General features: G+C 42.2%; 1 protein-coding gene across 1 annotated transcript; it reads right to left on the reverse strand.

Moving 5' to 3' along the window:
• Positions 1-352: 352 nt before the first annotated feature.
• LOC118759226 (ATP synthase subunit alpha, mitochondrial) lies at positions 353-27,992 on the reverse strand. The gene is given in 7 exon segments (XM_058665404.1): positions 353-432; positions 435-499; positions 501-565; positions 567-705; positions 707-892; positions 894-996; positions 27,875-27,992. Coding segments are annotated over 7 exon segments (756 nt in total).
• Positions 27,993-27,995: the final 3 nt, after the last annotated feature.

Here is a 27,995-nt window from a genome sequence, read left to right on the forward strand (position 1 = left end):
TGGCAAAAAAAAAATGCTATTGTTAAAGACAATGACATATATTTACAGAACAATCCTGCTCCCAAGAAGCTCTCTCCATCAGTGGTGGAAGTTATGCTCTCAGGAATGTAAGCAGACGCATTACCAGTGAGTGTTTCCATGGCTGGTAAAGCAGTCAAGGAGCCACACCAAACCAACTACTGAGCTGCCCTCCCCAGCAGCCAGGAGCATTGGTGGGACACATCACCAGGTACAGCCTCATGGTCAAGGGAGACAGAGAGCAACAGAGACACCTGGAATAAGCAACAATCTGTTTAGGTCAGTCACCTCTACCACTCACACACCATCCCACAAGACAGAATAAAGATCAAGGTCAGACACGGGGCACAGAAGAAGCCAACTCTACTAGGACACATGGCATGACAACTGCATCTGTCAGTCTCATCACCAGCTAGCGACAATGGCTCTGCTTTGGCCAACAGCAATTTGGAGAGAGTATAACTTCCCTTTTTCATCCAATGAAACATTTCTGGCTAATGATGGTATCAATAGCAATCCATGTCTTCCCAGTCTATTACAGGTAATCCACATATGCCAACTATACCAAACTGGCACCAACTATGCACAGCCTTCAGGTCTGCTTGCCTTGATTTCCACATGGAGATTCGAGGAATGATTACAGAGGGTTTCAGGAAAAACTCATCTAGGATCTTGGAACCAATTGAACTCTCCAGCAATGGCATTTGCAAGGGCAAATATTACATGACCCAACATCTCCTCCCAAACTAGAATGCCCACAATGGCCCCCACCCTCTTCAGAATATCTCCTCCGCTAATTAGATCATCATTTCCAAACACAACAACATTGTCAGGATTCAAGTTCAGAGACAGACCCCTGAAGCCTGAAGAAAACTACTGTTTCTTTTGCTTGAATGTTCTTCAGTTCATGTACTTGGGCAACACCAATATCAATACTGCAGATGGTCCAGATCTTCAAACTCAACTGAATTATTATCTCTAAGGAGATATTTTTCAAAAAAAGAGAACATCTGATAGACAAATGACACTATACCAAGCTAAGAAGCTTGTGCACAATGAAAGAAACAATTAACAAAGCAAAAACACAAAAGAACAGAATGGGAGAAAATATTCGCAAACTATGCATTGGATAAAGAAATAATACCCAAAATACATAAGGAATTGAAGAAACTCAACAACAAAACAAGCAACCCAGGTAAGAAATAGGCATAGGATATAAATAGATATTTTTCAAAGGAAGAAATACAAATGTCCAATAGACACATGGGAAAAAATGCTCAGCATCACTAGCCATTAGGGAAACACAAATGAAACCTAAATGAGATATCAGGTCCCTCCAGTTACAATGGCTGCCGTTCAAAAATTAGACAATGACAAATGCTGGTGAGGTTGTAAAGAAAATTGTACCCTAATCATTGTTGGTGAGGATGCAAATTGGCACAATTACTGTTGAAAACAGTGTGGAGAGGCCTCATAAAACTAAAAATAGATGTCCATATGACCCAGCTATCCCACTCTTGGGAATCAATCCAAAAGAAGTGAAATCACAATAACAAAGATATGAAATGAACCTACAATGCCCATCGACTGACAATTGAATAAAGAAAATCTAGGATAGACACATTATGGAATATTAGTCAATCATAAAAAGAATTAAATCCTGGCATTTGCAACAAAATGGATAGAACTGGAAATCATTATAAGTTAAATAGGCTGGACCCAGACATACAAGTAACACATTTCTCTTATTTGTGGGAATTAACAAAAACTGTATGACTATGATATTATTTGGTAATAGCTATAATTATTGCTTCACCGAATTATACCATGTACATTAACAATATAGTCTTCTTTCCCCATGTTAAAAAAAAAAGAGAGAAAGAGAGAGAGAGCATCTCTGCAGGACTAGTCTTCTGAAGATAAGTGTTACAGGCATCAAGACTCCTGGCAGTATTGAAGCACTATCCCAAAGCATTTGGGGAGGCATTCCAGCCTGCCAAGGCTGGGTAGGGCCTTCACACACACACACACACACACACACACACACACACACACACACACAATCTAACATTCCCTCCTCTCCAGATTTCCAACCAAGTCTAAAGTGATGTTTAGCTTTGTCCTCCTCCCTCTGTATTTCAGGGAGCTAAAAGCATGAGCATCAACATCTACAAAACTCATTATGTAGACCTGCTCCTTCCTGCCCTCTCCCACCATTGCCCCCTATCCCCCAGCCCTGCCCCAGGCTCACCCTCAGACAGTAAAAGTCCTGTAATCACTTTCAAGCAACTCAAACAGCCCACATTCAAATGCTTACCAATTCAAATGTCTCACTGCTCCCAACTGGGACCCACCTGATTTAGAGAAACGTTTTGTTCAACCAGAAGAGTGGGGCCTGTGGGACATAGTCAATGCCTTCTACACCTGCTCCCTCATGTCCCACTGATGCCTCTGACACCTCCTTCCCCAATATTTCAGAAGTGATGGAGGAAGACATCCAAGCCTTCTTACACTTCTTGGACTTGTCAGGTGAGAATAGACCTCAGTGCAACAGATACACAATTACTGGATCTTCCTCCTCACAGAGGACACTCCTGCCTGCCGAGGAACCTACTGTGGTCAGCATGGTTCTCCAGCTAGTCCCCATCCCCTCCCTCAGCTCCCATTTCCTCCTGTCTCCAGTCACTTGATGCAGAGTTTGTCCTGTATCTGCTCCAAAAGATTCTCCTTCAGACTTGGATGGAGAACCAAATTAAACAGTCTTTCATCATCTCTATTAAAGGGTGATGATTTGGCACGGAGATTAAGACACCCTTGAGATGCCCACATCCTTTACCAAAATGCCTAGGCTTAAGACCCAACTACTTTCCAGTCCAGTCTAGTTCCCTAAGACACAACAGGTGATGCTCAAGTACTCAGGTTCCTACCAATCACATGGAAGACTAGGATAGAATCCTGGGCTCCTGACTTCAGTCTACTCCATCCTTGACTGTGGTAGACATTTAAGGAATGAACCAGTGGATATCTCTCCCTCTTTCTGTCTATGTGCATTGGTGTGTACCTTCTAAATAAGGTAAAAATCAATTTAGGGCCTGGCGGCGTGGCCTAGCAGCTAAAGTCTTCGCCTTGAACACCCCGGGATTCCATATGGGTGCCGGTTCTAATCCTGGCAGCTCCTCTTCCCATCCAGCTCCCTGCTTGTGGCCTGGGAAAGCAGTTGAGCACGGCCCAAAGATTTGGGACCCTGCACCTGTGTGGAGACCCAGAAGAGGTTCCTGGTTCCTGGCTTCGGATTGGCGCAGAACCGGCCGTTGCGGTCACTTGGGGAGTGAATCATCGGACGGAAGATCTTCCTTTCTGTCTCTCCTCCTCTCTGTATATCTGACTTTGTAATAAAAATAAATAAATCTTAAAAAAAAAAAAAAGAGCCCACATTCTGCCTTGCAAAACCTCGGTTCAGTTCCTGGTACCTACCAAAATTGTGATTTGGTTACTGTTTATGAACTTTGTTTCTCTCCTTCCTTGTCATCCAGCTCTTTGTTTGGAGAAGCATGGAGCCTGTGATTATTAAGTAAATTGAAAGCATCTTATCACACACACCAAAAAAAAAGAAATTAAAAAAAGGAAAAAGGAGGGAGGGAGGGAGGAAAGTATGGCGGAATTCTTGAAATATCTAATGAAGTTTATAACATCTGATCTCTATATAAAAGTAAAAAATATATGTAATTTAGAAAATCTCTGACTCCTGCCCTGGCTCTGACTCCAGCCACCTGCCAAGGCAGACCCTGGGAGGCACTGATGATGGACCAAGTGATCGGGTTCCTAACTCCCATATGGGATGCTAGATTGCATTTCCAGCTCATGGCACCAGCCCAACACCAGCTGTTACAACCTTAAAGCAGTGAACCAGTGGGTGGTGGCACCTTCTAGCCATGTCTATCTCTAAGATACCCAGCTATTCTTTTCCTGCCTGTCCCAGTTCCTTAGTTAACTAACTTTATATGCACTTAATAACTCTATGAAATTCTCTTTGTTCAAACAACTGTAATGACTTCTGTATCCTAATTGGACACTGTATGCAACTGGCTATCATTGTGAATTTTGTAGACCCAGTGATCCATTTTCACCTGGGGAGCCCCAGCAACTAAATGCCTGGCAATATTTAATGTGCTATGTAGGTCAACCCTTCAAGTGCCTGTCCATTCTTGGTGTAGTTATGCTGCTTAGCCCATCCACATTGAGTCCAGATTCCGCCCACTGAAACAGCCTATAGGCAACAGGTCATGCACTTGGCTATTGTGCTAGCTTGGATCAGATGACTGGCCCTTTCATTCCTCTACAGGAAAACAAATAACAGGGTTTAGTTTAAGTACCTGCATCCCCTGGGAAATCACCGCCTTCCCTTCTCTACTCTCAGGAGCAGTGGAGCCTTGTCCATTCTGTCCTTGTCTTTTACCTAGGGGACTTTGCCTTCCCTCGCTCACTAGGTTCTAAGAAGGCAAGAGGCAATTTAAAATTACTCATGTTTTACTTGTGCATTTGTGTCTTATCATTAAGTTCCTTTATTTGGAGGAAAAAAGTTTCCAGCACTAACACACCACTTCTGAATTAGATTAACACAGATAGGCACTAAGACATAGTAAACATCTTCGAGGAATTTTAGTCCAATGTGGAAGACAAACAACAGGCTATTCATTAGTTACATAAAGTAGAAAAATAGAAGTGTGTTATACAAGTTTATTTCTCTCATGAAACAGTCCAGGTTGAGGGTTGGCAAGGCCACACTACTCTGTGAGGTTGTCCAAAGATGCAGAAATGTTCTAGACTCAGGACCTAGACATAGGCTCTGGGAGCCAGCAGGACACAGCAGGAACCAAAGAACAGTCCACAGAGGTGGTGAGGCAGTAGCAATGCCAGGCTGGAGAGTGTTCATTTAAGAGCACATGCCTCCTAGAAACTCCCAGAAATATTTATAAGGTGAAGGCCTACTGGAGTGGGTGGGATAAAAGCCAATGGAATTTACAATTCCATTTACACTTGATATAATTCCATTTGTACTAATAAACAGGTATCTTGAGTCACATGTGAGATATTACCTAAGAATTATCATCATGTTGCAATCAACAGTATCTTTGATAATAAGAAGCACCATACTAAATTTGACAATAAAAACAGGTCACCTTGCTTAAATATAAGCAGTTTTCATTTTCAGAGTTCAAATAATACTAAACATAATTTTATTCAGGCAATATCTCTACACAAACACAAAAACAATTAGGAGATCAGATTGCAGCATTTCAAGAACTCACAAGCAAAACCTGTGAGAAACACAACATATGTACAAATGTGTACATCTCTAACATAATATGTATAATATATATGCATGCATAATTGTGTCAAGGTTGAACATCAATAAACAAGGATCTCATTATGTTACTGTTATGTTACTTATTATATTACTTAATATGTTTCTGTTAAATCCAGTGTTGTCCAAGATTCAACAGTTCAGAGTATATCCTAAAACTCTCATTTGGGACCAACCAAAAGCACAAAGAGCTAAACACTGAGGGATCCATAAAGCCATAAGCAAAAATTCATTGAATCCAAACTATCCCATCCACAACTTACCAATCCTGGGAAACACAAAAATACAGCTTGCAAAGAAGATTCATCAACTATGCTTAAAACATAAAACAGTTTAAAATATTTTAGGATGTTACCCAAAACAGACACTTACTTTTCTCTGAAATTCATTAAGCAGGAAATCAAATATCTTGGCAAAGAAAAGAGCTGACTCCCAACTAAACTTGTATTGAAAAGTTTCTCTTGGCCAATCCAGAGTTCTTGAATCAAAGGGGACATACAAGGCCACTGCTTTTGTGGATAACAAATTGGTTCAATCAGGAAAAGCCTACAGACCTGACAAGGAAAAAAGGGCATGCTCAAGAGAAGATAAATTTTTTCCATATTTCATTGCAGAAGAACACAATGAAAGAAAAATGACTTCATCAATCCCATTCTAAGAGCCCTGGTGAGGCTTAGAATGAAAGCAGAAAGCCACTGGACCAGGCCCCCTCTCACACGAGTTGCATCCATCAATTCAAGCCAGCCTCAGAGAGGCACATGCAATTACACCTGATCATGGATAAATCACAATTATCAAGACCTTATTAGCCATTGCCCTAGAGTTAAAGAGGGCCATTTGCCTCTATAGGATAGCAATCAATTGCTTTGCATGAGCAACAACTTAGAAGGCCAAGGTGAAGGCATGGTGATGAAAAATCAGGTTAGATATCATAAATCCTCCAGTGCCAATCCTTCTTTTGGGGACAAGAATGCTTTAACTAGTAACCTCAAAGACAGGTGTGTGCAAAATAGAACAGAATCCAAAGATCACAGCCAACTTTCTGACGGATAATACAGTGTGCCGAACAAGTTAGAAAAGATTGAACTTCATAAAAAATTGAATTCTACCTTCACATGGTTAATTCTTTAGACCAGCAAGTGCCATCAAAGTGGAGGGAGGAGATACTTTAGAGAGGCAAGGGTGCCTCATTGGAGAACCCATGCCCTAAATGAATGGAGATGGGGTCACAAGCAGAGATACCATGAGATTGGCACCAACTCCATCACATTGGCCTGTTTTTCTGGCTCTGTAATGAATCATCAAAACAAAATAGAAGCAAAATATAACTCCTAACTCCCCAAACAAAAGATAGGTCATAACCTTTTAGAAGTGTCAGAAAATATTGACAATTAGTAAATCTAGATAAAAGCTTGCACCATTTTTTGGCTTTCCTAAATGATTAAAGATATTCCAATTTAAAACTTGGGGAGGAGAAATATTCTCTTAGTTGGTTCTATTGTGAAAGTCATTTTGCTTTAATTTATGAATAATTTTGTCTTTCTCTACGTTTTTATATTTCTTATAGAAGAGTTACTTGAAATTTTTCTTTTTCTCTTTTACGTTTGTATTTATTTATGTGACAGAAAGCTTCCCTCCACAAGCCCACTCCCCAGATGTTCACAATGCATGGTGGTGTATCTGGCTAAGCCTCTGCCCTAATGCCAGCATCCCATTTGGGTGTCAGTTCAAGTCCCAGATGCTCCACTTCCTATCTTGCTCCCTGCTTATGGCCTGGGAAAGTGGCAGAGGCTTGCCTGGTGGTCAGGATGGGCAAAGCCAAAACAGTGAGCTAGAAATTCAGTCCAGATCTTCTACATGAGTGGCAGGAGCCAACCACCCCAGCCATCACTACTACTTACAGTATCTACATTAGCAAGAAGCTGGAAGCAGAAGCCAGAACTTGACATCAAACCCTGATGTGCGATGTGAGCATGCGAACCATTTCTTAGCCATTAGACTGAATATCTGCTCCAGCTCCGTGCATTTTTATTGGTATAATAAATAGTTTCTATATCTTTGGATGTTCACGTTTTTCTTTAAAGATATGTTTATTTAATTTGAAAGAGTTTTAGAGAGAAGGAGAAACAGAGAGAGATAATCTTCCATCTGCTGGTTTACTCCCCCAAATGGTTGCAACGGCCAGAATTGGGCTGATCTAAAGCTGGAAACTTGGAATTGGAAGTTTCTCCCAGATCTGCCTGGGAAGGGGCAGGAGCCCAAGGACTTGAGCCACCCTCTGCTGATTTGGAGGCCATAAGCAGGGAGCTGGATCAGAAAGTAGAGCCGCCAGGATTTGAACCAGCACCTATATGGGATACCAGCACTAAATGTAGAGGATTAACCTGTCCACTGGCCCCAAATGATCAAATTTTTATAACTAAAACTGCACAACCAGAAATATCTAGGAATCATTATTTTAAGCTGATCTAAAAAAATATTCAATGGCCCACCTGTCCCTGCTTAGCAATTTCAAAAACTCTGAAGCAAACAAAAAGGCAAAACTTCATGTTATCTCTGATGACTTTAACAAAGTTGAATCAAATAAGAGAATTGATTTTCTACATCTTAAATGGCTGAAAAAGCATAAGGTTTTTATTAAGTCCATAAAAATACCATATATTTCTAAAATAAGTCTTTTTAAAATAGTCATGTATTAATTCATTGACATCTACTTAAAAGGCAGAAATAAGAGTTTTTCTACCCGCTGGTTCACCCCCTCAAATGCCTATAATAATCACAGCTGAGCCAGGTAGAAGCCCAGGAGCCTGGGACTCTGTCCAGGTCTCCATCATGGGTGGGACCAACCCAAGCACTTCAACCATCATCCATGGCTTCCGTGATGCATTAGCAAGAAGCTGGATTGAAAGCAAAGCAATAGGAACTGGAGCACACATATATCAGACATGGGTGTTGCTAAGCAATAGCTTAGCCACTGTACTACCACACCTGCCCCCTAAACTATTGTTTAGAAATGTCAGAAGTTGGGGTTAGTGTTGTGATACAGCAGGTAAAGTCACTGCCTGTGACACTGGCATCCCATGATGGGCACTGGTTCATGTCCCAGCTGCTCTACTTCTGATCTAACTGCCTGCTATAGTAGAAGATGGTTCAGGACTCTGGAGCCCCTAGGGAATTTAGCTTTAGCATTAGCTTAGTTCAGGCTTCACTAAGGCCTGATTTTAGAGCAGGCCACAGTCTGTCTGGCAGGGAACCTCACGTTATTGAGATAGACCAGGTCATTTAACCCTCTAATGGTTATTTATGGGAACAAGATCAGGGTGGAGGCCTGCCTCCCTCTGGTAAGGCAAGATACTTGCCACAGGCAGGGATAAATGTTTAGAATGCCAGCATCTAGGCCTGGTAGTCATAAAGACCATGGAGTAGGAATCACAAGCCTGTGTTGATGAGCGATCACTCACTTAGCACCAGACTGCCCAGCATCCAGGATGAGAGCAACTAGAACAATTAATCAATCAATATGCTCACTAAGGGTTATTGTTGTACCCTGCAAGTAATCTCAGACCATCAGATTTATGTCATGTTTGATTTGTAAACACAGAATCAAAATAGACTCAGTGAGTTGCTTTGGGCTCTTGGCCTGGCTCATGTGCCAAGAGTCAACCCTGGTCCCGTTGCTTCTTTATCTTGTATTATTCATTCTTAATTCTTTTTATTTCTATTTAATTCTTTCAGTGCCCGTCTCTCAGCCTTGTACCTTGCAGAACTGGTACATGCCAGCATGCAACAGACTCTTGACACACATATGGGAGACCCAAAAGGAGCCCCAGGCAATTGGCTTTCAGCCGTCTGGAGAGTGAACAAGAGCATGAAAGGGGTCTCTGTAAAACTCTATCTTTCAAATAAATATAATCTTTTTTTAAAAAGGGAAAGAAAAGAATGAAATGACAAAGGTTAGATTGTTCTTAAAAATCAATGCATTAAAAAAGCGGGGACAAGGAGCTAGCGCAATGGCTCAACTGACTAATTCTCCATCTCTAAGTGCTGGGATCCCATATGGGTGCCAGTTCATGTCCCAGCTTCTCTACTTCCCATCCAATTCCCTGCTTGTGGCCTGGGTAAGCAATCGAGCATGGTCCAAAGCCTTGGGACCTGCACCGGAGAGGGAGACCTGGAGAAGCTCCTGACTCCTGGCTTTGAATCAGTTCAACTGTGGCTGTTGTGGACACTTGGGAAGTGAACCAGCAGATGGAAGATCTTTCTCTCTGTCTCTCCTTCTCTCTGTAAATCTGCCTTTCCAATAAAGATGAATAAATCTTCATTAAAAAATTAATGGATAAATTATCTTGGTTACTTATGTATAAGACAACAAAGAGGAAAGGACCAACAGTTACGTCAAAAAAGGCCATTCAAGTAACCTGTTCATTTTAAACACTCTCTCCAATGTGTATCCAAGGACAAAGTCATAGAGAATTCTGTCATCCCAAGCATAGCAGCTGTAGCCCTGTGGAACATTTCTGGCACCCGCAGGTGCTACCTCACAACCTCTTCCTTCTGAACTGAAGGAAAAACAGCAACACAATGAAAGTAGAAGGCTTCAATATCCCACTTTCCACAATGGCCAGTTCACCAGGGAAACAGCCCAAACATTATGGACCAAATGGACCTAGAAGACATGTGCAGAGGAATCCTCCCAATAGCAGCATAATACACATTCTTCTTCAGTGCAAACAGAACATTCTCCAGCACAGATCATATATTGGCCCACAAAACAAGTTTAAATCAATTTCTTAAGAGTGAAATCACATCAAGTATTTTTCCAGCCACAATGATACCAGATATCAATAAAAGGAGTTTTGCTTTGTAAATTTGAAGCTATTCTGAAATAGAAAGTTTTTTTAAAGGAAAGTAATTGGAAAAAATACACAAAAATGTAGAAATTCAACAACATTTCTGAATGAGCAATAAGTTCAAGAATAAAAAAAAAGATCCCAAAAATATCATTAGTGGTAGTTTAGCATAGAAGTTAATTTGCTGCTTAGGATTCATTCTATAACAGAATGCGTAGTTCAAGTTCCAGATTCTCTGGTCTAGTTTCCTACTAATGTGCACCCTGGAAAGCAGCAACTGATGGCTCAGGTATGTGGATCACTGCCACACAGGTGGGAGACCTGCCCTGAGTTCCACATCCCTGGCTTCAGCCTGCCCCAGCACCGACTGTTGTAAGTATTTGTGGTGTGAACCAGTCAATAAAAGATCTTTCTCAGGCCCTGTGCGGTGGCCTAGCGGTTACAGTCCTTGCCTTGGATGTGCCAGGATCCCATATAGGCACCAGTTCTAATCCCAGCAGCTCCACTTCCCATCCAGCTCCCTGCTTGTGGCCTTGAGAAAGCAGTTGAGTTTGGCCCAAAGACTTGGGACCCTGTACCCACATGGGAGACCTGGAGGAAGGTCCTGGCTCCTGGCTTCAGATTGATACAGCACCAGCTGTTGCACTCACTTGGGGAGTGAATCATCAGACAGAAGATCTTCCTCTCTGTCTCTCCTCCTTTCTGTGTATCTGACTTTGCAATAAAAATAAATAAATCTTTTTAAAAAAAAGATATTTCTCTATCTCTCTGTGTGTGCATATGTGTGTGTCTTTCTCTCCCTTTCAAATAAGATGAAAATAAATTTTAAAATTTTTAAATATATATTGAGACAAACAAAAATGGAAATGCACCATACCAAAACTTATATAGTAACTTGGTAATAAAATTGATTCTAAGGGATAATGTTTAAAAAGCGAAAGACCTTAAATAAACAACATGACTGCACAGCTAACAGAACTAGAAAAGAACAAATTTAGCCCAAAGTTAGAAAATCCTAAAGATCAGAGACAAGTAAAGGAAACAGACACTTGAAAAGCAATATAAAATATCAGTAAAATGAGAAGATAGCCTTTTGAAAACAAACTAAATTATCAAATCTTCAGCTAGACAAAGGAGAGACCATTCAAATAAAATCAAATGAAGAGGAACACTACAATAGATACCATAGTAATACAAAGGATGATAGGAAATTACTGTGATCTCCTCCATCCCCCCAGATACAGGAAAAAGAAATAGAAAACCTAAAAATAATAATCACACCCACTTTCCCCTAATCCTCGATCCTTCCCACTCTGATCAACTATGTAAGCATCATTTAAAAAACAAATTTAAAAAAGAGAAAAGAAACTACTACAAATAATGATATTCTATTAATTTTTTAGAATTTTTAAATGTATTATGGAAATTCTTCCAAATATGATGCATTTAGCTCATTCTTTTCAATAATTATATGAGATTTCATTGCATAGAGAAACTATATCTATCAATCCCTATGGATGGGCATTTGGGATGTTTCCAATTTTTCATTACTAAAAGGAAAGCTGTAATTCATGTGCCACTGACAAGAGTATAAACTAACACAGTCAACTAGATAAACAAATAGCTATGTATATTCATAAAGTGGAATGATACAGAAGCAATGGAAGTGAATGAATGGCACCTATAAGAACCGGATTAATAAACACAAACACAATCACTTCTCTGCCTTTGGGCTAAGATGAAGTTCAGTAACACCAATACAAACAAAAGAGGCAAAAAAAAATACTGAAAGCAATTTTACACCTAGACAAATTTCAGAAACACGCAAAACTGAGCTGTATTATTTACTATCTACACACACACACACAAACAGTAAAAAAAAAAATTCTGAAGAAAGTAATTATCCAAAAGTAAAAATAGTAGAGAGACCAGTGTTGTGGGATGCCAATTAAGTAAACCACTGCCTGCAGAGCCAGCCTCTCGTATGGCTGCCAGGTCCTGTTCCAGATGATCCACTTCTTATCCAGCTCCCTGATAACGCACCTGAGAAAGCAGCAGAAAATTGCTACAGTTCTTGGTTCCCTGCCACCCACATGGGAGCCCCAAAGGAAGTTCCTGTGAGCTACAAAAACAAGTGATAAAAGTAATTTCAAATGTTGTTCTAGCTACATTAAAAGAAGCAAGGAGAAACAAGTAAACAAAAGAAAACATTTTCAGTTTTTAAGATTTATTTACTTCATGGGAAAGGCAGATTTATGGAAAGGAGGAGTAACAGAAAGATCCTCTAGCCACTGATTCACTCTCCCAATGGCTGCAATGGCCAGAGCTGAGCCAATTCGAAGCCAGGAGCCAAAAGCTTGTTCTGGGTCTCCCACATGGCTGCAGGGTGCCAAGGCTTTGTACGATTGCCTCTTGCTCTCCCAGGCCACAAGCGGGGAGTTACATGGGAAGTGGATCCCATGTGGGATCCTGGCGCTTGCAAGGAAAAGATTAGCTAATTAAGCCATTGCGCTGGGCCCAACACATTTTCTTTAATCCAATACATTGATGCCATCATTTCAATATATGGTCTATCATTTTTAAGTATTAATGAGATCCCCCAGTCACGTGGCTATAGCTGGGGGTACCCATGCCGGCCCAGGCTTTCTGCTGGGGATCCTAGCTCCCTATCCACCGCTGTTAGGTCGGGGAAGGGTCCTGGGCTTGTCTAAGCCCTAGGTCTGAGAATTTCCTCCGACCACAACAACCACACCAGGAATGGATCTCAGACGGCTCTGGGCATGTCCAGGATCATGGCTCTGCCTGCTGCCACATCTTGGTGGGCGGAGTCCAGGTAAGTCTAAGCAGCGGCACAGGTGACTGACTCCCCCAGCAACGTGGCTGTGGCTGGGGGTACCTGTGCTGGCCCAGGCTTCCTGCTGGGAATCCTAGCTTCCCATCCACTGCTGCTAGGCAGGGGGAGGATCCTGGGCTTGTGGGCAGTCAGAGAGCCAACTAGCAACCCAGCAGTAAGCTCTGAGGTCTTGGGGGTAGGGAATTACTGCCTATGGACATCCATGGATAAGGCCCCTGTACATGTAGTTGAGGAATGAATCCTGAGGAACACTCATTGACAAGGCCACTGTACTTGCAAGTAATTTGCAGGTTTCATGGTCTGACCATGGAATGCATGTGTCAGAGCTGGGCCTGCTCAGTGACTTAGAGCAGTGAACAGCATATCCAGATGCACATAGAGGTTATGGCAGTACACTGGAGCCTGCAGAGGATATCTGGTACCATAAACGAGGATGGAGGACAGAATAAATCAATCAACTACCCCAGCCAAGAGTTGGCAGTGCATACCTGGGCAAACAGAGATTCTTGGGTGGACTATGTCAGCCAGTGGAGTCTGGAGAGATTTCATTGTGATTGGAGTGGCAAGATAGGCAGCAATACAAAACTGTTGATCTATCAAAACCACTTGAGCAAAACCCTTGCAGCATGCCCCACACAGGGAACCTTGGGATGGCTGGGAGGCTGTGTGTGGCTTCTCTCCTTATCTCTCTCCTCCTCCCCACCCCCCCGGCCCCAGATATGGGAAGGAAAAAAGAAAATGTCAAAATAGTGGTTCCATTCACTTTCCTCTAGCCCTTGACCCTTTGCACCCTAATACAATTTTTTTAAAGTATTAATGAGATGCTTTACATTCTTTGCGTGTGTGTTTGTGTACATTCTTTCTTTAAAATACTAAATATTGCACCTGGCACAGTAGCCTAGCAGCTAAAGTCCTTGCCTTGAACATGGGCACTTGATCTAATCCCAGCAGCCCCATTTCCCATCCAGCTCCCTACTTGTGGCCTGAGCCTTGGGACACTGAACCTGCATGGGAGACCCAAAAGAGCTCCTGACTCCTGGCTTCAAATCAGCACAGCTCCAGTCACTTGGGGAGTGAATTATAGGACCGAAGATCTTCCTCTCTGTCTCTCCTCCTATATATGTATATATATATCTGAACTTGCAATATCAATAAATAAATAAATCCTTTTATAAATATATATTTTTATATTTTTATATTTTATATATATTTATATATATCTGAACTTGCAATATCAATAAATAAATAAATCCTTTTTATAAATTAATTAATTAAATACTAAATCATCAAACCCTAGTGTGAGTTTTTTCCCATGGCATAGCTCAGTTCAGAGCAACCATATTCCACCTGCTTAGCCACACGTCACATGTAGCTAGCAACTTCCATAAAGGAGATCCCAGCTTTAGCAAAAATGAGATTCAGGAAGGAAGCTGTCTCTAGAAAGCAATAAAACTATAACTGGGAGGGAAATGTACAGACTTTTGGGAAACTGGAATTGTTTTCATTCTTGGCATGAGTTTTGGTAACATGAATATTCATTAATGTAGTTAAATGTTAAGAACTTCGAATGTGCTTTGTTTCACACACAAAAAAAGTTAAAACTATAAAATGTGCATGGATTCTTGTACATTTGTCATTGTAACTTAAGCAAGGTATAACTAATAGATCAAATGATACAAAAGTAAATGAGTTTCCAAATGTTTGTACCAATTCTCACCCCTACCAGTAACAACCAATGAGAACTCTCTACATTTGTATCAACATTAGATTGACATTTTTTTAACTTATTTATTTTCATTTTATTTGACAGACAGAAATATCTGCTGTTTCACCCACCAAAGGCCCACAACAGCCTGGGCTGCCATATCAAAACCAGGAACCAGAACTCAATCTGGATGTCCCATGTTGGTGGCAGGCACCCAAGTACTTCCGTCATCTGCTGCCTCCCAGGATTAGCATGACACTGCAATCAGAAACAGAGGCTGAATTAAACCCAGGCACTCTGACAGGGGCTGCAGGTATCCCAAGCAGCATCTTCTTATCTGCTGTACACAATGCTGCCACCCTCCCCCGCTACCAACAGTTCTAGGACATTTTTGGCAACTATATGTAAGAAGACGATTGAAGAGATAGGCTGATGCCATGGCTGTCTCAAGATATTACAAAATATCCTGATCATTACAAGTTCTCCTTTGCCTGTGTGGGCATTAATTGTCACCTGGTTGGTGCTTCTCAAGCCTCTGAAATAGATGGGCACTGCATTCTTGGGCTGCCTTTGTTTTGCACCAGCAACCTCACCCAGCAGTTGGATGATATGTCAACAGCCCTCTCCTTCAAAGCGCATTACCAACCCTCCCCATAAGTGAACACTTCAGTCTGTGACCCTTAACCTCAGGGCCATTGACCCTGTCAACCTTTGGCTTGAGTAGTAGTCACGTGCCAAAGCCTCAAAGACAAAGGTTACTCTCGCTCCAACAAATGCAAATCCTTTCTTGTTCACAGTAGTCCAACTTCTTTTTATATGGTGTATTAAAATGTTTAAAATACATGTTGGGAACTGCCCTTAATAAAACCGTCTTCAGAGACGAATGATAGCCCACACAAGAAAAATGGATTTCATTACTATATTATCACAAAACATTCCTTTCCTTTTTCAGATTCTCTGCCCCAATTTTCTCCCCTTATCCCCTTTGTCTGCTTCCCCCCCTCCCCAGGCTTTGCTTAGCTTAGTACAACCTCTGTTTCCTTCCTCTTCAACCTGAGCCCACAACTTGAGCATCCAGAAGCTCCAGACCTTTGGCAGGTGGGCAACAGAGGAGTAAGGAACTCTGGAGACAAAGAAGGACCAATCCAGAGTATCAGCAAGTTGATCTGTAGAGATAAGCTTACATGTTCAGCACCTACTCACTGGCAGAAGGTTTTTTTTTTTTTTAAAAAAGGAGTTGAAAGTGTTGCTAGTGTTTGTCCCCTTCAAAAGTCAAATCAAAATGTGACTGTGAATGGTAACAAGCAGCAGACCTTTGAGAGGTGAGTAGATCATCAAGAGACTTTGGTTGGTTCCTCATAGGACTGAATCCATTGCTGTGGGAATGGATGGTCACAAAGCCAGCCAGCCTCTTGTGTTTTCAATTTTCCTTGCAGAGCCGCTTGTCTTCATGATTTCCACCATGAGTTAAAGCAACATGAGGCCCCCATCAAAAGCTGAGGAACTGTTAGTGCCATTCTTGAACTTTCCAGTTTTCAGAACTATAAACCAATATGAACATCTGTTTTTTTGTGAAGTATGCAGTGTCATGTTCCCATGTATATAATCAGCCTAGAGGGATTCCCAGACTCCATGGAAGATCTTGTGAATAAGAATCATCAAGGATGAGAGTGGATGTTTCAAGCCACGGTTAAGGGCACACAATATTTCATGTTGCAGGTCTGGGCTCAGAGGGATCATCAGATGGCAAGCCAGAAAGCAGAGAACAGATAGGCCCAAACTGACATACATAACCAACCTCTCAAAGAACTACCTTCTGTGACAAGCTCCTAACCCTAACCTAAATACCTCCAATTGTACCTACCTCCTAGATGTCATCATTAGATCAAGTCTCTGCCCCCTAATAGTGGCTAAAGTCCTCGCCTTGCATGCACCAGAATCCCATATGGGCACAGCTTCTAATCTCGGCAGCCCCACTTCCCATCCAGCTCCCTGATTGTGGCCTGGGAAAGCAATTAAGGACGGCCCAAAGCCTTGGAACCCTGCATCCACATGGGAGACCCAGAAGAGCTCCAGGCTCCTGGCTTCGGATTGGCTTAGCTCCAGCTGTTGTGGCCACTTGGGGAGTGAACCATTGGACGGAAGATTTTCCTCTCTGTCTCTCCTCCTCTCTGTATATCTGCCTTTCCAATAAAAATAAATAAATCTTTTTTTAAAAAAGCATATATAAGACTCAAGAGATAAAAATGTGTAATTTGCTTTTTAACATGTTTAAGTTCACATTAAATTGATAGAAAAATAATGAAAAGTCCTGCATGCTAATTTTTTAAATAAAACTTTGTTCTCTATTCTTCACACATTATCAGATAAGATAATGTTCATTTATTTTGCTTTTGTTCTGATATTATTTTACCCAGAAGAATACAAATATTAGGAGTCAAAGTCCATCTGCTCATTTTTCTACCAGTTTGTGATGTCTGTGAAACTATAGGTAGTTTCTTTTACATTATTAACTAAAACAGAAAAAAAGGGTGCCTTTTAAACATGTTTTTAAGAGTTAGAAACAAAAAAAGTTGTAGAAAGTCAAACCAGAAGTTTGTAAGTGGATTTCTGAATGACTTTTCACCAAAATTCTTGCAAAATTTCCCTTGATATTGAGAAGAATGAGCAGCATTGTCATGCTGGAATTCTCTCCTGGGCATTTTTTTGGTTGAAGCTTTGCCTATCTTTGCCAAAAAACCCTCACAACAGGCAGTCATTCCCTTTGTTTGATCCGCTGGAAAATCACCAAGCAAAATGCCATGAACATCCCAAAACTCAAGACTGGCCCACCTTTGCCTGGTAGCATTGCTTGGGCTCTAATTGGCCATCAAGATTGTACTGATAAAACCATGTTTCACCTCTCTTTAGAATTCTTCAAAGAGATTCCTCAAGATATCGATGCAGTTGGTTTAAAACCTTGTCTGTATCGGAGCCAAGAACAGCAGTTTTGGCACCCATTAAGCAGAATGGCTGCTTCTCCTTAATTTTGGGGTGAAAATAATGTAGACAGAACCAACTGAGATTTCTATTGAGTTGATTCTTGTTCTGCTATTTATCACTGGCCTTCTTCAACGAGGGCATGAGCAAGATTTTTTTTCCTCACAAACTGAAATGGAGGGTCTGTCACTGGGGGATTCACCTTCAACATCACCTTGCCCACCCTTAAAATCACTTATCCATTTGTAAATTGCTGATTCCTTTGGAGCATTTTTTTCACAAACCTTTCCTAAAACATAAAAATTGTCAAATGTTTCCACCCAAACTTCAGTATAAATTGATCTTTTTTATGACATTTACATAGTTGACCAGTATGGGAAGGATCAAAGATTAGGGGAAAATGGGTGAGACCATTGTTTCCACTTTTTTTTAGATTTATTTATTTTTATTGGAAATTCAAATATACAGAAAGGAGAAGAAATAGAGAGGAATATCCTCCAACCACTGACTCACTCCCCAAGCAGCCTCAATGGCCAGAGCTGAGTCGGTCCAAAGCCAGGAGCCAGGGGCCTCCTCTGGGTCCCCTGCATGGATGCAGGATCCCAAGGCCATCCTCAACTGCCCTCCCAGGCCACAAGCAGGAAGCTGGATGGGAAACAGGGCCACCGGGACATGAACAAGCGTCCACATGGGATCCCTGCGAGTGCAAAGAAAGGACCACAGCCAGCAGCCTGGGTCCCCAGATTTTCTTTTTTTTTCTTGCTGCATCTGGGGGAATGGAGGAGAAAAGGAGAGAAGCTGCACCCAGCCTCCCATCCACCCCAGTACCTGGGGATGGGGAACAGTCACTCGATATCAACCCAGGATCCCCAATGTGCAGCATGTTCTAATGGTTCTGCTTTAGTGGTTTCAGTAGTTCTGAAATGTTGTTGATTTCACCAATCCAAGGATGAGGAAATGCTTCCAACATCCATTTGCAGACAGAGTCAACCAGAGAGTCTCCATTTGCTCAGATTCTTACTATCAACACTTGGCTAGGGTAGTTGTCCAATTTGTTCTGCCCTCCTTCCTCTGCTATGGTACCAGATGCCCCTGCAAGCCCCAATGGGCTGCCATATCCTTCATGTGCATCTGGGCCTGCAATCCACTGCTTCACCTTTTCCACTGAGGAGGCCCAGTTCTGACATGGACACTCTACAGACTACCAATCCTGGACATGGGACCTCATGTACCTGCATTCCCCAACCTATGCCATTCCCCAGACTCCCTGCAACCCCATACACCAAGCTCCCACAAGTATGCTGCTGAGTGGCCTGTGGACTTCACCCGGTGCCATTGACATCCTAGGTCACCTGACCCTACTGGACTCCCCCACACCCATGGTTTACAGACATGGCTCCCCCAAAACATGCATATGTTTAGAAGAAAACAGAATAGGCTAGGCAATATGCTGGCACACTTGTATGGTTACACAGATTTAGTATTAACCAGGCCCAGTATGCCCGACAGCCATTTAGCTGCTTTTTTACCAGCACTGTAACATTTACCTAAGTATGATACAACCTAGGCCATTGTCCAAAGCTGCAATGATGCTTTTTCTATCTTCAGTTTTAGCAGAATTCAATGTTGCTATGATAGGGATTATTTTCAAACTGATGTCTTTTTCAGACATGCTATAATAAGTTACTATCAGTTCATTTTACAGCAAAAATGCTTGAAATCTACGCAGTTTCTTCATAATGTGCATTTCCCATGAACATTTTGGATATCTTCTCATTGCGTGAAGCCATGTAAGACTTTCTTCTGGATGTTATTTGGAAAACATCCTCAGACCCAGGAATCCACCCTGAGTTCCCTGACATGTGGCCCTCTCCCTAAGCAGTTCATAGTACGGTGCTCCTTCAGGTCAATAAGAAAATTTCTCTCTAATCTTCAAAGATGGACTCAAATAACATAAATATTGGGATGTTGGCTCAATTGGCTAATTCTTTACCTCTAAGAGCTGACATGCCATATAGTTGCCAATTTGTGTCCCGGCTGCTCTGTTTCCCAACCAGCTCCCTGCTTGTGGCCTGGGAAGGTAGTTAAGGATGGCCCAAAGCCTTGGGACCCTGTACCTGTGTGGGAGACACCAAAGAAGCTCCTGGCTCCTAGCTCTGGATGAGTTCAGCTCTAGCCATTGCAGCCATTGGGGGGGTGAGTCAGTGCATGAAAGATCTTTGTCTCTCCATAAATCTGATCTGTTTTTCCAATAAAAGTAAATAAACCTTTTTTTTAAAAAAAAAAAAAAAAGCAACATAATCACAGAAGTGACATCCCAACATCTTTATCATATTCTGTTGCCACTGTCATATTGTCACTTTGTCATATTCTGCCCACACTCAAGAGAACAAGATTGTAAAGCTCCTGATACCAGACAGGAGAACTCCCAGGAACTTGTGAGCAGTCTGCTTGCCACAATGAGGGTGCCAGCTTCCCAATTTAATCCTAAGTGCTACTCATCTCCACCTCTATCTGGCAGATGACCAAAGATACCTGATTTTACCAACAATCTTTGATTACCAGGGAAGCTATGTATGTTTTCATGTTAGAGGAATATTTTGTTTCCTGTCATGTGACTTATCTGTTTCTGGTCCTTGCTCAGTGTCTGAATGAGATGCTACTACTCATCAGCAATCTTATCTACAATTCAAAAAATAAAGCTTTTAAATGCTGAAAACTCATAATTACTCACAACCCATTTGGTAACATGATTTGTCATTATCTGAACTCATTCACCACTAAAACTCTTCCTGAATTGATATGAAGCTATGTATAGTGTTATTATCTCATTTGATGTGAATATTCATACATATGAATGCAAAACTAAAAGTACATATATATGTATTTAATTAACTACATATTGCCCTGGGCCCTCCTGGGAAGGTTAGGAAAGATACATCATTAAATTTCCAATGCCTCTTGACAATTTGAATTCCGAAATAATTTTAATTTCCAAAGCTTTTGACAAGAAGCTGTGAAATTCTATTTCTTGTTGATGTCCAGAATATTTTTCAAGATTAAGAAGGTGAATCTTAGGCCCCATGCGGTACCCTAATGACTAAAGTCCTCACCTTGCATGAGCCAAGATCCCACATGCAAGCCAATTCACGTCCCAGATGCTCCATTACCCACCCATGTCCCTGCTGGTGGCCTGCGAAAGCAGTCAAGATGGCCCAAAGCCTTGGGACTCTGTACCTGCATGGGAGACCTGGAAGAAGCTCCTGGCTCCTGGCTTCAGATCTGCTGAGTTCTGGAAATGCCAAACACTTGAGGAGTGAATCAACGAATGGCAAATATTTGTCTCTCATTCTCTCTGTAAATAAGACTTTCCAATTTAAAAATGAATCTTTTTCTAGCTGCAGCCAATTTTCCCTTTCATCATGTCCAATCTACCTTGCAGTAAGAAAGGTTTTTGATTACTGATAAATTCGTGGTCACTGCAAAATAGCTCACAGATTATAATACTGGGTCTTAATCCCTTCAAGTCAATGATGCCTTTGAAAATTTGACTCAAATTATTTTAAAGATTTATTTATTTTTATTGGAGGCGGATCCACAGAGAGGAAGATCTTCTGTCCGATGGTTCACTCCCCACGCGGCCACAATGGCTGGAGCTGAGCTGATCCCAAGCAAGGAGCCAAGAACATCTTCCAGGTCTCCCACACGGGTGCAGGGTCCCAGGGCTTTGAGCTGTCCTCAACTGCTTTCCCAGGCCACAAGCAGGGAGCTGGATGGGAAGCAGGGCCACCGGGATTAGAACTGGCACCCATATGGGATCCCAGCACGCGTAAGGTGAGGACTTCAATCACTGCACTATCGCGCCGGGCCCAACTCAAATTATTTTAAAAATTATAAATTTATAAATAATTTCAGAAGCCTTATAAGTTTGCATACAAGATTTTAAACTATTGCTGTATTTGTTCTTCCTATAAATTTCCCCCTTTACTTTGACTTCAAATATCATCTACCTTTGACTCCCAAAGATAAAATTTTATATTTACTTTACAGTTATGAATATAAGATATAGATATATCTAGATCTCAGGCTAGATCTATTTCCTGATTATCATCTCTATATTCATCAGCCTACTAGACAACTTTATTTGAAAATTTCTCTTTTTTTAAGGTTTAGTTATTTTTATTTGAAAGGCAAATTTACAGAGAGAAGGAGAGATAAAGAAGGTCTTCCATCCTTTGGTTCACTCCTCAAAACAGTCACAATGGCCGGAGATGAGCTGATCCAAAGCTGGGAGCCAGGAGCTTCTCATGGATCTCCCACATGAGTGCAGGGGCCCAAATACTTAGGTCATTCCAGACCATAAGCAGAGAGCTGGATTAGAAGTGGAATAGCTGGTGCAATAGCCTAGAAGCTAAAGTCCTCACCTTGCAAGCGCCAAGGATCCCATATGGGCACTGGTTAGTGTCACAGGTGCTCCATTTCCCTTCCAGTTTCCTGCTTGTGGCCTGGGCAACCAGTCAAGGATTATCCAAAGCCCAGGGATCCCTACACTCACCTGGGAGACCCAGAAGAAGCTCCTGGCTCCTGGCTCCTGGCTTCAAATCCACTCAGCTCTTGCTGTTGCGGCCACTTGGAGAGTGAACTAATGGATGGAGGGTCTGTCTTTCTGTCTCCCTCTCTCTGTAAAATCTGCCTTTCCAACAAAAGTAAATGAGTCAAAAAGAAGAAGAAGAGGAAGAGGAAGAAGAAGAAGGAGAAGCAGAAGGAAAAAGAAGAAGGAGGAGGGAAACAGCAGCCAGGACACGAACCAATGCCTACACGGATGCCAGTGCCACAGGGCAAAGGATCAGCCTGCTGCGCCACCATGTCTGCCACTTAATTTGAATATTTCAATAACACAAACACAATCTATCCAAAACTAAAACAGGGGCCATTGTTTTTGGCATAGTGGATTAAGCTAATGCCTGCAATGCCAGCATCATGTATGGGTACCAGTTCAAATTCAAGCTGTTCCACTTCTGATCCAGCTGCCTGCTAATGGACTAAGGAAAACAACAGAAGATGGCTCAAGTATATGAGCCTCTGCCATCCATGTGTGAAGCCCAGATGGAATTCCTGGCTGTTAGCTTTGGCGTGGTCCAACTCCAGTCATTACAGCCATTTGGAAAGTGAACCAGCAAAGGGAAGACACTGCACTTTCTCTTTGTTTCTTTCTCTTTCTCTCTAACCTTGCCTTTCAAATAAATAAGTAAATATTTGAAAATGGTCATTTTCTCTTATGCTAAATTTATTGACCTCTTTATATATATATATATATATAATATTATATATTTAGCTTTTTATTTATTTGTGGGACAGAGAGAGCACCTGTTAGTTCACTACCCAAGTACTGCAGTGACTGGGGACTAAGCCAGACCAAAACCAGGAGCCAAGAACTCTATGCAAGTTTCCCACTGGGTGGAGGAACACAATGAGCTGAGCCATACCCTCTCACTCCAGGACTGCATGATCAGGGAGCTGGAGTCAGGAGCCAGAGCTTGGTTCTGAGCCCATATACTCAGCCAGCGACACAGAAATCTGGCTTGGTTTGCTAACTACTAATCTAAATGTCCACTATTGTGTTAACTCTCTAAAAATGAGATCACTAAACCACACAGGACTAATTCAAAAATCTGGTCAACAAGCAAAATTTTTATCTCTTGGACTTGGCGTGGCAGCTTAGTGGTTGAAGTCCTTGCCTTGCACATGTCGGGGTCCCATATGGGTGCCGGTTCATATCCCAGCTGCTCCATTTCCCATCCAGTTCCCTGCTTATGACCTGGGAAGGCAGTTGAGAATGTCTCAAAGCCATGGGATCCTGCACCAATGTGGGACATCCAGAAGAAGCTCCTGGCTCCTAGCTCCAGATTGACTCAGCTCTGGCCATTGTAGCCACTTGGGGAGAGAACCAGTGGATGGATGATCTTTCTCTCTGTCTCTTCTTTACTCTGTAAGTCCACCTCTCCAATAAAAACAAATAAATCTTTTTTTAAAAATCTCTTCTCGGGCCCGGTGGCGTGGCCTAGCAGCTAAAGTCCTCGCCTTGAAAGCCCCGGGATCCCATATGGGCGCCGATTCTAATCCCGGCAGCTCCACTTCCCATCCAGCTCCCTGCTTGTGGCCTGGGAAGGCAGTTGAGGACGGCCCAATGCATTGGGACACTGCACCCGCGTGGGAGACCTGGAGGAGGTTCCAGGTTCCCTGCTTCAAATAGGTGCGCATCGGCCAGTTGCGGCTCACTTGGGGAGTGAATCATAGGACGGAAGATCTTCCTCTCCATCTCTCCTCCTCTCTCTGAATATCTGACTTTGTACTAAAAATAAATAAATCTTTTAAAAAAAATCTCTTCTCTCTCCAGTAATCTTGCTACTTCTCACGGCTGGCGTGATGGCTCAACTGGCTAATCCTCCACCTGTAAATGCCAGCATCCAAATGGGTGACAGCTCATGTCCCAGCTGTTCCACTTCCTATTCAGCTCCCTAGGAAAGCACTGGAGGATGGCTCAAGGAAGATCCAGAAGAAGCTCCCGATTCCTGACTCCTGGCTTCAGATCAGCTCAGTTCCAACCATTGTGGTAGTTTGAGGAATGAACCAGAGGATGAAAAAATTGTCTCTCCTTTCTGCAAATGTGTCTATCAAATACAAATAAATCTTTTTTAAAAAATCTTTCTCCATATTACCTATATCTCCTAACCTCCATTACAACAGTTCAGTTTTGGTTAATTTCATGTATCAACTTGATTCAGATTATTTTGGTCAAACATTGTTCTGAGTGTGAGGGTGTTTGGGGATCGTATTTGTATTTAGATTGAAAGACTCGGTAAAGCAGATTACCCTCTCCAATGCAGCGGGGCTTCATCCAGTCAACTCAAACCCTAATAGAACAAAAGTGGTTTGTTGCAAGGCAGGGGGATCAAATTGACCCTTCCCCAAGTAAGAATTCTCCCACCTGCATCTTGACAGACCAGAACATGAACGTTGGCTCTTACTGTCCTGTGGTCTTCAAACTGGGACACTGTCTCTTACTGATTCTAGCCATGTCTGACTTTTGCACTTGAACGGGGATGTTGGCTCTTCAGATTTTGTACTTGCTAGCTCCCAGGATCATGCCAGCTAGCTCCTTATAATAAATGTGTACGTGTGTGTGGACAGATATCTCCCATTACTTCTGTTTCTCTAAAGAACCTTGACTAATACAGTTATTCTGCATTTCCTAAACTGTCCTATCAGCCTCTTCAACGGGTTTCCAATCAGAGCCTCTACCTCCAAACGACATTTCACACTGTAACAAAAGTAATCCAGAAGCAAATCTGGTATCACTCCATCCGTTGAAACTCTGCAATGACTGCCTATTGCTCAGCTCTGGCCAGTCAGCCATTTGGGGAGTGAGCCAGCAGATGGAAGACCATTCTTTCTGTCTCTCTCTGTGTAAATCTGCCTTTCCAATAAAAATAAATAAATCTTTAAAACATAAAAAGAAAGCATAAGATCAAGGCTTTGTATACATTCAAATGTATATTGAAAGCTGACAAAGCAATTAGATAAATACTAACGTATTTATCTTTAGTATGTAGTATTATCTTTAGTATCATGTATCATGTAAAGGATCTTTAGTATCATAAAAACATATTATACATGTTTTAACTAAATCATGTTACTACTTTATTATCCAAAGTAAATGCTGTGAACAACTAAAAAAAGTCTGTAATTTTATTCTACTTGTAAGCTAATAAGTTAGCCTATTCATTGTTTCATGGATACTGGCAGATGTTAAAACTTCAGGGTCAGAGACCAAAGTCTTTTTCTTAAGGTTTATTTTTATTGGAAAGGCAGATATACAGAGAGGAGGGACAGAGAAGAAGATCTTCCATCTGCTGATTCACTCCTCAAGTGGCCGCAGTGGCCCAAGTTGAGCTGATCCGAAACCAGGAGCTTCTTCTGTGTCTCCCATGTGAGTGCAGGATCCCAAGGCTTTGAATTATCCTTGACTAGCTTCCCAGGCCACAGGCAGGGAGCTGTATGGGAAGCAGGACCACCAGGCCATGAACCGGAGCCCTTATGGGATCCCAGTGCTTGCAAGGCAAGGACTTTCAGCCACTAGGCTACCTCACTGGGCCCAGAGGCCAATGTCTTTAATGCCTATAGTAGCAGCAGTAGGTAGAATAGGAGTGTTTTCTTGCTCTGATCCCTCCAGTTCAAACTCCCAGCAGGGCAGCATAAAGAGAGCCCAAGTGACATTAACACATGTAATAGGTTTCATTCCAAGAGCTTACAGAATCCAATTTTCTTCTACCAGACAATAAGCATGCTTGCCTTTTACTCCAGAGGTAAACACTGTACCATGCTTACCTTCTAAGGCTCTAGTCAAACCTGTCCCTTGCTCAGAAGGAAGCATTAGCTCTGTGTCTCAGGAATCCCTGAAGAAATAGTCTGAAACAAAGGCAATGCTAGTGCCACTGCTCACAAGACATGCAGAAACATGACACCTACAGAGAATGGTTTATCACCAATATCCATAAAACATGATAGCTGGGTCCAGCACAGTAGCTAGCAGCTTAAGTCCTCACCTTACACGTGCTGGGATCCCATACAATCACTGGTTCTAATCCCAGTAGCTCCACTTCATCCAGCTCCCTGCTTGTGGCCTGGGAAAACAGTCAAAGATGGCCCAAAGCCTTGGGACCCTGCACCTGCGTGGCATACCTAGCCGTTCCTGGCCTTGGATCAGCTCAGCTCCGGCCATTGCAGCCACTTGGGGAGTGAATCATTGGATGGAAGATTTTCCTCTCTGTCTACCCTCCTCTCTGTATATCTGACTTTCCAATAAATAAATAAATAAATAAATAAATAAATCTTTAAAAAATAAAAAAAGAACATGCTTTCTACACAGTCCTGGTTTCTGGTAAATTGTCCATGATTAGGTCACTCTAACCTGACCAACAGTAGCTGGGATCAAATCACTTTGTCTCACACAGTATTTATCAAGGCCATTATCAATAGGCTTCTCTTCAGCAAGATGAGGCCATGCTGAGATGTTGAGTTCAGCCATGGCCAACCAAATTCCTGGACAAGCCCCATTATGTCATCCAGGTATACTTAGAAGATCAAGCGGCTTTCTCCTTGAGTTTCCACGTGTACCTTTCCCATCAGCACAAGGCTTTAATGCAGGCCCAGCCAAATGTATGAGAGACCACACAGATGTCACCAGAGGAGAAAGCCTGGGGCAGCCCTCTCATTTGCAACAATGTTGGCTGATGAGCTGAAGTTGACCTAAATTCTCCCCATGGTCACAGTGATGTCATTGATAACTTCAGCTAAAAGTTATCACTTTGTCTAATTGGATGACTACTCTTGTAAGGATAATGCCCAACAAGGTATACTTCAATAACGAATCCATTACGTTTCAAGGACAATGCCTCAGTAACCAAGAATTGCTTTATTTTGGAGAGGCCTCTGTGATAACCTAAGGACCACATGACCCATGGTGTCTCCTTAAACATTGTTCCTAAGGGTGTTTTCAAAACAGACAACTTAACTACTGGCTTCCCCTCAAGAAACAGAGCCCTGAGAACACCCAGGACTCTCTTGAAAAGGAAGCATTGGTTACTATTTTTGGCCTCCCCAAGTGGCAGGCACCTCATTCAGAGATGGGCTGACAGGTCCCCAATGTGACTTCATGGGCAAGCTGATAAACCTTAGATCTCCCAGTTCACCTTGAATAACTGAGTCTAGTTCGCCAGCTTGGAGGAATTCCCTGAAAGCTCTTGATCCCAATTGACCTATTTGTGCCCTTAGGCAGGTAGCATTCATCCATCCACAAAATGTCATAGCAATAGCTATTGTGGTGGAGAAAACGTTCAACATGGGAATAATTCCCTTGAAAGAGCCTCTGCTTTACCTGATTGAGTAAAGGTGAAGAGGAATTGCATGCTATTAGGTCAGACTGGAAAGGGAATGGTCAATTCAGCAGTTTCACTACCTAGGTGTTAGCACATTGGTAAGATCCTTCCTTAGGAAGGAGCTGAAGGTGCTTCTGGAATGGAGCCCTTTCCTCCACCTCCTACCATTCCGGATGTTCTCAGCCACAAGCATTAGACTTGCTCTGTCCCAATTAACACCAATCAGTTTGAACAACTCCAGTAACTGCAATTCATCCCATGTTTTTCTCCCAATCATCTCCATTCA

This window comes from Ochotona princeps, chromosome 6 (genome assembly GCF_030435755.1).
Source record: "Ochotona princeps isolate mOchPri1 chromosome 6, mOchPri1.hap1, whole genome shotgun sequence".
Taxonomy (NCBI): domain Eukaryota; kingdom Metazoa; phylum Chordata; class Mammalia; order Lagomorpha; family Ochotonidae; genus Ochotona; species Ochotona princeps.